A 13,214-nucleotide genomic window follows, 5' to 3' on the forward strand; every position below is an offset into this window, starting at 1 on the left:
AGTTGACGCAAGCCATCCTGGAATACAGTCACACAAGCCATCGACGAACAACTGCGTACCATCCCCAGACCAATGGCCTCACGGAGCGCCTGAACAAAACGATCGCGGACATGATCGCTATGTACGTCGACGCTGAACACAAGACCTGGGACACCATCTTGCCGTACGTGATCTTCGCGTATAACACGGCAGTCCAGGAGACGACCAGAGCGACCCCGTTTAAGCTTGTGTACGGCAGGGAGCCCACGACGACGCTCGACGCAATGCTGCCGCACGTAACCAGCGAAGACAACCTTGACGTCGCCGCCTACCTGCAGCGTGCAGAGGAAGCCCGACGAGTCGCACGGCTGCGTATTAAAGACCAACAGCGCACCGACAGCCGACGATACAATTTACGACGACGCCATGCAGAGTACAATCCAGGAGACCAAGTATGGGTTTGGACACCAATTCGCCGTCGCGGATTAAGTGAAAAGTTGTTGCGTCGATATTTTGGGCCATACAAAATCCTTCGCCGCGTCGGACCACTGGACTATGAAGTCATTCCCGACGGAACGTCAGCATCACAACGGCGACGCGCACGCCCAGAAATTGTACATGTTGTACGACTGAAGCCATATTACGCGCGTTAAAGAATCTGTGGTGTTTAAACTTTGCAGTGTTTATGTTTAAGTTTCTTTGTTTTGGAACATCGAGGTGATGTTTTTTTTAAGGGGGGAGTAATGCCGCGAAACCTTCAAAACAGTATTTGTTGTTTTTTAACAGCCGCCGGCATACAGGCTTATCACTCTGATTCTGGACCGCGTATCAGTTCCGTAATCTTTGTTTGTTACTGCTCGATGTCGCTAGTCACACCTTTATCAGTTTTGTTGTAGCGCAAGACGCACCGAGATCTGTCTCGAAGGTTCCGGCCACTCGCTTGTCTTTTCACAATGTTCCAGCCCATGCTGGTAGCTGTTTGCGACGTTATCTAGATTCTTCTGTGCAGCCTTTAAATTGAGCGTTGCCGAGTGTGACGGGCATTCTTTGTTCGACGATCGACGAGCACGTTTGTTTCTATCGCCGCCGCCGAGTTGCTTAGTCCTTTTGCGGGCACAAGTCAGCCCAAATAAAGAGTTTCTTTAGTGCAGTCATCGACCCCTCATTTGTGTTGTCGACCTCGTCACCACTACGTGACAATATTAAAAAAAGAAAAAAAAAAAAACGGAGATGTCTGTCTCCGCAAAGTGGGGTTCGGACACTTGGGCCACTGCGGGCAGGGGAATAGCTTTCTTCTTGGAAGCGTATTCGCACACTCTGAGATTCCCTGCTGAACGCATGGTAAAGGGGCTTATCCTTAGGTCTTGGTTCATTCTTTTTTTCGCTTTAAAACCCAGCTACGCCCGTCACAGGCACCAGAACAAAGAGCACCATACTGTCGCTTTTTTCTTCCCTGCATAGCCATTCGTTTTGTCAGTTCTATGTGACCAACATGGCTGCCTGACTTGGCCTTCCCGATGACATATTGATGTATGACACCAAGAGTCAGGACAAATGCGCGAAGAGAACGAAGGCTGCAGCATTCGAGTGCTTTAAGCAGGCAAGATTTACTGCCCAGGTTTTATGGGTGGAGAGGGGCGCTTCATGTACAGATACGGAGAAACGAAATGGGACATGGGGCTGAAGCGTGCTTTTGGGAGTAGCGAACGTGCAGCTACACACGCCTGCCCTCCTTGCTCATAGCGTAGCACAGGCGGCGCACTAAATTTGAGACCAAGAAGAAAACTCTCTCTCGTCTGTGCAGTGGATAAATAAACATATACATATATTAGGATCCAGGAGCGCGCGACACACACACACACACACACACACACACACACACACACACACACACACACACACACACACACACACACACACACACACACACACACACACACACACACACACACACACACACACACACACACACACACACACACACACACACACACACACACACACACACACACACACACACACACACACACACACACACACACACACACACACACACACACACACACACACACACACACACTTGCGATTCCGAAAGCTAAATATCTAGTCAGTGAGACTGCGGAGACGTCTCCAGCGAGGGAAAATACACCAGTCAGGTACAGCAGGACTGAAGATAGAAGAAAGCACCCCTGTCCTGCAAGAAGGCGCCAAAACTACGCCCAAGGTTATTTAAGAGGGCCTGACTCCCTTGTACGCTTATTCCTGCATGTGATTGTCTGCCGTTCTGGACCGTTGTTTCTGCACCATCTGGGAGCTCGAGCCACAACATTTGAAACTCTCAAGGATATTGCTACTTTGCCTGACATAAGCTGCATTGGCTGTATAAACCGTGAGCATATTTATATTCAAATTACGTCAACTTTTGCTGACTGATATTCTTTGCTAACCGACAAGAAGTATGCCTTCCTTCTTTTTTCTTAAAGCATTGCTTCTTTTATGTGTCCTGTCTGTTGTGAAATGTTTTTAGCTACGTTCATATTATAGTGACATCTGTAGTGGACTGTTTAGGTTCTATATGTAACAGCAATACATTCTAATGACGCGGTGATTCTGACTGCACAAATTTTGTTTCCGATTGTTGCATAGGACAGTGTGTAATAAAATATTTTATTTTCGCACTATATTCCCCTTTTCAAAACGAACTGCCTTTTTCTAGTAAAGCTAGCAGCTTGCCTAACAGGGGCGATGCGGTTGACTGCGATGGCATGGACAGAGACCTATTCCACTGCTTCGAGTGCCTCCTGGAAAGGATATACAGTAGAACGAAATATAACTTTCAGAGCTTGAAATGTTTGTAAATCATAATTATGCGCGTTTTATTTATAATAAATAATCTGTATGTGCACTCATTTTAAACATGTTTGTTTTATTTGGGTGTAAATGTTTAAAGTTGTGCGTCAAGAACTTTAATTTTTACAAATTTGATTGTGCGGCTAGGTGTCGCTCCGTTTGCAAACAGCGGCCACGTTGGAAAATGTTTTTCCGCTAATACAAGGCCAGGATAATATTCATCACAGTAATACAACAGGCCATAATTTTTTAAAAAGAAACCGAAGATGGTCGAGTGCAATGTCTGGATGAGTTGGCTTGGAATAACCCCGTAGACTCTACAACCCGCGTTGCGCACTGAGCCTTGCGCAGGGACCTCATTAAAAAGCCATAACTATTAGTGCAATGAAATTAGGCAATAAGATTTTAGTGATTATGAAAGCTGATGTAGAGGATAATATGTGGACAAATTTTATGAAATACAAAGTATTTTCATTGTTGTCCGAATTTTCCATTGCGCAGCGTTTGTTGAAGTTAGCCCGATCATAACGCTTAATCGGAAACGTTAGATAGGAGCGCTGGCAGTTTGATAGATAAGTTTCCATGAAATATAATGCGCATTACTGCTGCTTTGTAGTAACCTTTTTTTTATTTAGATACGCAAAATAGCAAAAAAAGTCGTTTTCTGGGCCGACGTTTCGTTAAAAATGTCGCTATAAAAAACAAAAATAAAAATAACTGAGTGGAAATAAAGACATTTTGATATGTAGTCGAACGATTTTATTTACATAACTTTAACATTTAATGTCATTCATAAAAACTTAGCCAAACAGCAGAGCATTTAATTGCGGCGCCAGACCTCTTGGCCATTAATTATAACCGGTGCTTATAGAAAACAAAAATGGATTAAAACCAGTTGCAGATATTTTTTTTGCTTAAACATCAGGAAACATCACACAAAAATTTCGACAAGCCACGCTTTCATCTATCTTAGATGGAATCACCCAACCATCTCCTCTGCGTAACTGCCCACTGCAGGCGCCGTGTTTCATATGCGAGGCGACATCAGGTTGCACATAAAACGGCCCCAGGAAGCTGCATGATTAAATCTATGCCAGATCGACGCAAACCATTTTAATCAGCATATGTTAGGGTACCTAAAACCGGGAATCATTTTCGATATCTATCCGCGTTACGACGCTATACAGTTTCAAAGTCTAAAAAAGAGGGAAATTTTGGTGCCTTGCCATAGGAAGCAATGCATAATATTCAGACGCGCTGGGAAGCTCGTGTAACAAGAGCACAGAGCTGAAACTTCGGCACAATCTTCGGCTAACTATATATTACATAAATCCCGAAATCATTTTGCGTACGTGCTTTTTGTTCACGTTTTACGTATTTTTTTGTACCCGTTCCCATTAAGTAAGGCACCCTGTAGCCGCCACCCGCCGGTAGATGGCGTGAGTAGTACATGTCCCAGAAAGCTGGGCATGCCAAACACACTCCGCGATGACGATGGGTATCTAAAAGAGGGAGCAGGATGAAGATGAAGCAGCACGTTCAGCCGTGTGGAAGATGAAGCGCCACACAGTGCTTACAATGTATATATATATATATATATATATATATATATATATATATATATATATATATATATATATACCGGGTGTCCCAGCTAACTTGAAGCAAGGATTACACAATAATATATTTAAGGTAGGTCAGTAAAACCTGTTGCATACATCTGCCAGCCTCCTTGCGCACTAAAGGCAATTTTTTGTTTTGCAATTGGCTAATTATGTTATTTTTTCTAATTTATTCAATATTAACTTTACACCAAAAATGTGAATTGGTAAGTTGTAGAGCACATTCAGAAACCCCCATTCCATTATTATAGGTAAAGAAAGTCTCATATGTATCCTTTTTTCCGGGCTCAAAAGAAAGCCCGCGAAATACAAATACCACATGACTAGCGCATTTGAGCGCCGCGATTGTGGGGATCTCAGTCGTGGTTTGAGCGAACGAAATTAACTGTGACCGTCTCTCCTCTGCCCCGTTAAAGTAGCAGGCCGGTATACCTGCGATGGCTTCTTCGCCCGCGTAAAACAGCCGGCCCACGTGACGGTGCAAGTAGCAGCGAGCGCGGCGAGCCGACACCACCGAGATTCTAACAAGGCCTTTGCATCACCTTCTCTCCCATCACCGAGCGTCACGACAAACGGATGAGCGATAAGGTATCAGCCACTGGACCTGCGCGTACAGATTCAGTCTTCGAGATGACATTATGTGACTAGACTCAAATTCGCGCTCGCACCTTCATTTGCCGGTAGCTTATCGTTATCCGCCTGTCGTGACATAGGCTGCTGGGGTGCGCAGGCCTTGCCAAGATCGCGGTGGCGACGGGCGAGCTCGAGCTCGCTCCAACCATCGCCAACATTTCAGCCTGCCGCTGCAACCGGACCGTCGGGTCGCGGCCGCAGCTGATTTCGTTCGCTCAAACCACGACTGAGAGCACCACAATCGTGGCGCTCAAATGCGCTAGTCACGTGGTATTATTTGTATTTCGTGGGATTTCTTTTGAGCCCGGAAAAAAAGATACACGTGAGACTTTCTTTATCGCGATTAATGTAATAGGGGTTTCTGAAGGAGCTCTACAACTTTCCAATTCACATTTTTGGTCTAAGGTGAATATTTAGTAAGTTAGAAAAATTAACGCAATTAGCTAATTAAGTAATTGCAAAACAAAAAATTACCTATGTTGCACAAGGAGGCTGGCAGTTGTATGCAACTGGTTTCACTGACCTATAACGCAAATATTTAATTTTGTAACACTTGGTTAAAGTTAGCTTTGACACCCGGTGTGTATATATATATGTATATATATATATATATATATATATATACGCCACCGCGAGGTCGACCTAGAGGTCGACCTACCGAAATGACGGTGGCGCCACGCCACCGTCATTTCGGTAGTGTGGATCGGCAGCCGGCGGCGCTCGCAGAAACGCACGCTGCGTAGGTCTGCTTCCGAGTTTACGGCGGGTTTGTTGGCGATGAAAACGTGTCTTGTGCAGTATTTCTGCAATATTACAGAAAAAAAATCCAAGGATTTCGCCAATGCAGCAGAAGAAGAGCGGATTTTAGGAAAACAAAGCACGCAACCACCAGTCTTCTAGATTTACTTTGTACGTTTCTTGCGCTGTACGCGCTCACGCGCCTAATGCTTGGGCCTGCCTAATGACAGCTTTCTTTTTCTTATCGACTTTTAAACAGTTTGCGCGTGTCTCATGCAAGTGAGACCGGCGAATGCAGTGTCAAGCCCACGCAGATACAAGGTTCGTGCTCTGACGTGGAGTAATTTAGATTGAATCGAGAAAGCCTGGTTCAATATCTCGTACTTGACTCTAGGATTAAGCAGGTGAAATGTAGAATTGGCAGCGCGCTGCATGGCGAGTTGCTTTAGACTGAGTGCACATCAACTCTGGCCCAGACAACCACGCACAAGTATTCCCCAAAAATGAGATCACGCCGACACTATACAGGAAACCTCGCCGCACAGGAAAGCTGATTGTTCACGTGTACAGAGCTGAGTGGATTGAATTTGCCGAGATGCTTTTTGCTGCCACTGTCATAGAATGTGATAGTGTATTAATTCATGCGCCACTAACTGTAAATGATTTCCTGAAACCGAGGAAAGTATAAGGGATTTATTATGTGTGTGATTTCATATATAACGGTAAATTAGTAGAATTATTTTGTTTTGCAATGCGAATAAATTTCACCATGTGAGAGAACTTTTACACACTTGGCAGAATATACAATAATCAGCGATTAATTTTCAGTAACGTTAAAGTGCAAGCTACGAATTACTCGCTGCGAGGACATCGTTATAAACTGCGCATGGGCACTGTCATGTTCTGGGAAGCAATTTTACAGGCTGAAAATTTCTTTATCACTAATTATTTAGCAGTGACTAAATCTTATGCGAAGTAAAATATTAGGGTTGCTTCCAAAACAGATGCCAGATATAAAACTATTCCGAAAGAAATGGAGGTCATCTTATCATGCGACTATAAAAATGTATTTATTCCCGAACTAAACACTGATATTCAAGCCCGCATGAAGCTGTTTTAGTCCCCTTGTCAGAAATGATGAGTTTTGTCGGAAGACAGCACTTGGACGAAAAGGGGTTATAAAGATCATAATAGGCTACCAGTGAAGTACATTGATCTAGGTGTGTTATGTAATATTTAGGGTGACAATTAGGTGCAGGGAATATGTTTCCCAAACATTCGAGCATTTCTCTAAAGCAAAATGTGCTCACTAAAACTTTTACGGATGCACAGAAGCCTTCAACAACAAAAGAAAAGAAAAGAAATGCATATTGGCCCGGGTTTAACGCATGAAAGCGGCATCGGCTATGAAGGATGATTGCAGAGGCTGGTTTCGGTGTCGTTTTTTTTTTTTTTCATTATTAACACATTTACCACGTGGGATTGTTTATTGTGCAGTCAAATCCCACAGCAGAGGAACGCCTTTCGAAACGGTTGTGATTGAATCCCCCGTTCTCGAAATCAGCTTTCGAGCGCTCTTACCATTGAGACACCGCGACAGAGGTTTAAAAGAAAAAAAAAGAAAGAAAAAAAGTACTCACACAACTCTATCGTGCATACAGACGGCATAGTAGGCATAGAGTGGTCTGTTCAAACTGCATTCAGCTGTATGAAGCAGTCTGCGGTGGCATACGTTTTAGTAGCTGCGGTATTACAAACAGAAACGGGAATATGCGATTTCTGAGCGTTTGCACAAACTTCTATTGACGGCAATGACCTGTTTTGCTTTTGACACGGCGGTAACGACAGTACCACTTCGTTTGAGGCATTGCATGTGAAAGGATCTCAAGCGCCGAAGACCGCGATGGATGATGTCCTTCTCCAAGCATGACATGCTCGATACGGGCAAGTATATTTTTTTAATGAAGCGTAAGATTATAGACTGTTCATATTTATTATGCAAGAGGCATATAAGTAAGCAAAAGCTCACAGGAACTGCGAAAAAAAAACACTCCTGTATACGCCGCATGCGCGCGCGTAAATTACTGCGGGCTAGCACGCGACGTGAAAACCCATCCACACTGACTAGGTTTCGCCACTAGGCCGCAAAGTGGCGACTCTGCTCGATCTCGAGGCCAATATATATATATATCTTGTAAGCACTGTGAGCGAACTTCATCTTCATCTGTGCATAATCATCATCGGTGATTGTGTCGTGCGAAGATGACGAAATGTTGATGAGCTGTGGCTAGTCGGTAGCTGCTGCGTCGGCCTATATCTGAAATAGAACGGTGAATTTGCTGGTGCGTCTTCCGCCTCACAAGTGCTGGAGGTGAGTCCTGATCCCAGCGTCCTCAACGCGACACCACCTGGAGCTCCGTTCCGGTCGTGTTCTTTGCGGCACATCAACCGTCATGGCGCAGTCACATCTGCCGACTCTGAGTACCGTTCCGGCACCTGTCGCTACCGATGTGCATCCGACGGCTGCCCATGCCTCTTCTGCACAGCTGATGTCCCATGGTGCACTTCCTCCTCACCATTAGACACATCCAACATGGTCAGTTACCTCACGTCAATGCAACCCTCCTGTTTTCGCCGGTCTGCGCGGAGACGACGTCGAAGAGTGGCTACAACAATACGATCGGGTCAGCGCTTTTAACGGCTGGGACGCTTCTATGAAGCTACTCAACGTCTCATGTTACCTTAGTGACGTGGCTAAGACGTGGTTCCTCAACCATGAGGACGCCGTTTCTGACTGGCTTCAGTTCACGACACAGATCCGCCAAATCTTTGGAACTATTGGTGCTGGTCCGGCCTCTTTCCAAAAGAAGCTAGAGACCCGCGTGCAGCTTCCAGAAGAAACATACACATTCTATATCGAGGACGTACTCACCCTTTGCCGGCGATTCAACAATGCGATGGTCGAAGCTGAACGTGTTGGCCATATTTTAAAAGGAATTGGCTCTTTTGCCTACGCAGCTCTTGCTGCCCAAAATCCCGCCACGGTGGCGGACATTCGTGCCACTGGCCAGCGACTTGACTATCTACAGTCGCGCCTCCTCAATAACACCTGGGATCCGAGCCAAATTTCCGAAGCTGATCTGCGCACCATGATCCGCTCTATTATACAGGAAGAGCTGCACAATGATGTTTCGTCGGTGCCTGCTTTCTCCCGCCCATCTGTTCAATCTCCTGAGTTGCGTGGCATTATCAAGGAGGAGCTTGTTTCATTCAATCGTTCCATGGCTAAAGAACCTCCAGCCCCTCCCTACGTTCCAACGTATGCTGAAGTCACTGCAGCAGCTCCTCCTTGTTCTCCTGCCCATCACGCGCCTGTGCTACCCAGCCTCACCGCCCTGTCCCCGCGACAACCGGTGTATGGTAACTGGCGGCCTCTCCCACCACGTCCAGTGTGTTTCTACCGCGGCATCCGCGGCCATGTAACACGCTTCTGTCGCCGACGACTGCGAGATGAGCGTGCGAGCTACGGGTACGTTCGACGTGGGGACGCCTACCAGCTTCCTCCTCGATACTATTACACCGATAATGACCTCCGTCTTTCTTCATCTCCGTCGACTTCCCCTGACCGGTCTATGACAGCACGGCCATCGCGTCGTCGCTCCCCGTCACATTTTCGCCACATCGTGTGTCTTCAACCGAGCGCAAGGTTATTCAGGAAAATGTTGCTGACATGCTTGCACGCAACATCATACGCCCATCGTCCAGTTCCTCTCATCGCCTGTTGTGCTAGTGCAAAAAAAAGGACTGTTCGGTTCGTTTTTGTGTAGATTACCGTGCTCTAAATAGAATCACTCGCTAGGATGTGTATCCCCTCCTTCGAATTGAGGACGCCCTTGATTCTTTACAAGGTGCCCAATTTTTCTCCAGCCTTGACTTACGATCAGGCTACTGGCAGATCCCAATACATGAAGAGGATAAAGAGAAGACCGCTTTTGCAACACCGGACGGTTTATACGAATTCAATGTAATGCCATTTGGACTCTGCAACGCTTCTACTACATTTGAGCGCATGATTGACACAGTTCTCTGCTGCCTCAAATGGAAAATATGTCTGTGTTACTTAGATGACATCAGCGGTGGCGTAGCGGTAGAACATCCGCCTCGCATGCAAGAGGACCGGGGTTCAAATCCCGGTGCCACGCAATTCTCCAACGGATAAAAAAAAAAAGTCCGCGTGTCGATGGAATTGCATAAACAGGTTTGAGGTGCGACCTGATGCCGGTGAACACCTCTCCGGCAACGCACTCCCTCACCAGAACAGGAGTTGGCCACCCTGGTGCAGTAATTGGCCGCAACCTCTCATGATAAGCTCCGTGAAACCCCAGCCCCTATATAGTCACCAGCTGCTGCGGAACAACTGACCACGGCGGCGGTCAGACCTGCGATGCAGCGGGGGGTCCTAAGAACTTCTGGCTCCGCTGGACAGGCCGCCATTGGAAACTGACCCTGGCAACGTTTAACGCTAGAACCCTAGCTAGTGAAGCTAGTTCAGCAGTGCTGTTAGAGGAACTAGAGGGTATGAAATGGGATGTCATAGGGCTTAGTGAAGTTGGGAGGTCGAATGAGGCATGTACTGTACCGGAGAGGCGAGAACTAGGAGTAGGTTTCCTTGTCAATAAGTATATAGTGGTCAATATCGATGAATTCTATAGTATAAATGGGAGGGTGGCAGGCATTGTAACTGGGCTTTTTTTTTTTAAATACACAGCGCAACAAACATAGGACAAGCGAGTAGACGGGAACAGCGCTGACTATCAACTGCATGATTTATTGAAAGAACACGAATATATACAAAAATGCTCTGACACTCAAGTGCGCATGTTCGCAGATAAAACAACATTTTACTTTAACCAGTTTCGTCAAGATATGAGATTTCTCGGGGATGAATGATAACAGATGGGGTGCTTACGCATGTGTCAGAATTCTTGTGAATGAGATAGGCCTCTTTTAATTCTCGTGTTAATTTCTCTCTGTGTTTGTACAACACTGTAGTTTCTTTGAACAGGGGAGTGCAACATTTTTCAGTTTGAGGGCCAATTGTATTTACAAAAAACAGGCGTGTGCATTGGGTTAAGTGTGGCACCAATTTTAAGTGAAATTTATCTAAGTTATGTTGACAAAGCCATCAATAATAATGTTCCTCCCTTTGTGAAAAAAGTGTTCAGATACGTGGGCGATTACCTTCTGTTTGTAGAAGCGCACGACCTTTCACAGTGCGTCGAAGACGTTCTAAAAGATTTTCAAGACTGCGGAAATGGCCAAAACTTCACATTCAAATCCCCGTCTTGTGACATTCTTCCCTTTCTTGATTTAAGGTTAAATTTAGGGAAAAATCACGTCTGCTGGGCGTTTGCACCAAAATCGAAGAAGCCTTTGCTCAATTTTAAATCTGGCCATTCAAAATTAGTGAAGTGTGGTAAAGCTGTGTCATGCATAGGGTCATCAATTGTAAAATCCTGCCACCATGCCTACATGTATAGCTTCAGGGATCAGATAGACAGATTGAGGTCAGCAGGCTTCCCTGATGACGTATACTCGCTTGCTTGTAACAAGGTCCTGAAAAAAGTAAAGGCCTCTAGAATACGACAGGATCATGAGACACCCCGTAAAAAGAAAAATATTGCCGTCATACCGCATGGGCATGGAATTTCGCATCGCCTACTGCAAGTTGGACATAGGTATGGAGTACAGGTCATGTTTTCTGCGCCCATAAAACTTGGCGGCATTTGCGCTAAAGTAGACCGAAAAATAAATGACAAAAAACGACGTGCAGGTCGTGGCGGATGCCAGGTAAAACATAATGTAGCTTTTCTTCCGTGCACAGAAGGAGTGGTGTACAGAGTGCCTTTTACTTGCGGCAAAGATTACATTGGTCAATCAGGAAGGTATCTTAACAGAAGGCTAAGAGAACATGAAAACTCCCTAGAAAACGCCCCGTCATCGAACCAGGTACTACACCACAAGGAATGTAGACAAAAGCCCCCTTTGCACCCTCCTTGCACTCCCCTGTTCAAAGAAACTACAGTGTTGTACAAACACAGAGAGAAATTAACACGAGAATTAAAAGAGGCCTATCTCATTCACAAGAATTCTGACACATGCGTAAGCACCCCATCTGTTATCATTCATCCCCGAGAAATTTCATATCTTGACAAAACTGGTTAAAGTAAAATGTTGTTTTATCTGCGAACATGCGCACTTGGGTGTCAGAGCATTTTTGTATATATTCGTGTTCTTTCAATAAATCATGCAGTTGATAGTCAGCGCTGTTCCCGTCTACTCGCTTGTCCTATGTTTGTTGCGCTGTGTATTTAAAAAAAAATGATGCACCAACTAGCTCAAATCACAGTTCTTTTGTAATTAGGCTTAATAAGCGTTATAAACTGAAGGTTATACAGGCCTATGCACCCACATGTAGTTATGATGACCAGGCAGTTGAAAGCTTCTATGAAGATGTAGAATTGGCAATGCGAAAAGTAAAGGCGCAGTATACTGTACTAATGGGCGACTTCAATGCCAAGGTAGGGAAAAAGCAGGCAGGAGACCAGGTAGTAGGTGACTATGACATTGGTTCTAGGAATAGCAGGGGGGAGTTACTAGTTGAGTTTGCAGAGCGCAGTAACTTAAGAATAATGAATACCTTCTTCAGCAAACGGAAGAACCGGATATGGGCATGGAAATGTCCTAACGGAGAGACTAAAAATGAAATCGACTTCATAATGTGTTCAACCCCCGCCATTATACAAGATGTCGAGGTAATCGGAAAAGTGCGATGCAGTGACCACAGGATGATGAGGTCCCGAATTAGCCTAAATCTGAAGAAGGAACGCAACAGATTAGAAAGAAAGAAACCCATCAACGAATTAGCGGTGAAGGGGAGGGCAGAGGAGTTCAGGATCTCGCTACAGAATAGATATTCAACTCTAACTGAGGATGGCGAAATTACCCTAGAAGGAATGAACAATAATTTCAGAGATATCATTACTGAGTGCGCTGTAGAAGTAGGCGGTAGGCTAGTTAGGGAGGGTACCGGTAAGCTGTCTAAGGAGACGAAATATTTGATTAAGAAACGCCAGAGTATGAAAGCTTCCAATCTAACAGACCAGATAGAATTGGCAGAGATATCAAAGCTAATCAATAAGCGCAAGGTGGCCAATATAAGGAAGTATAACATGGAGAAAATTGAGCATGCTGTAAAGAACGGAGGAAGCCTTGAAGCGTTAAAGAAGAAATTGGACATAGGCAAAAACCAGATGTATGCGATAAGGGACAAGGCGGGCAACCTCATCACGAATATGGACAAGACAGTCAAGGTATCCGAGGAGTTCTATA

The 13,214-nt window shown here is 45.2% G+C and overlaps 1 protein-coding gene across 1 annotated transcript in view; it reads left to right on the top strand.

Annotated features, from left to right (window-relative positions):
- The first annotated feature begins 8,971 nt into the window (after nt 1–8,971).
- The window catches only part of LOC146201327 (venom peptide isomerase heavy chain-like), a 510,925-nt gene continuing 506,682 nt past the window's right edge, over nt 8,972–13,214 (top strand). The window contains exon 1 of the mRNA XM_084592522.1: nt 8,972–9,242. Within this exon, the coding sequence (XP_084448648.1) occupies nt 8,972–9,242 (271 nt within the window). The remainder of the gene's footprint in view (nt 9,243–13,214) is intronic.

Source organism: Amblyomma maculatum, chromosome 2, assembly GCF_055883805.1.
Source record: "Amblyomma maculatum isolate TAMU_Amacu chromosome 2, ASM5588380v1, whole genome shotgun sequence".
NCBI classification, from domain to species: Eukaryota; Metazoa; Arthropoda; class Arachnida; order Ixodida; family Ixodidae; genus Amblyomma; species Amblyomma maculatum.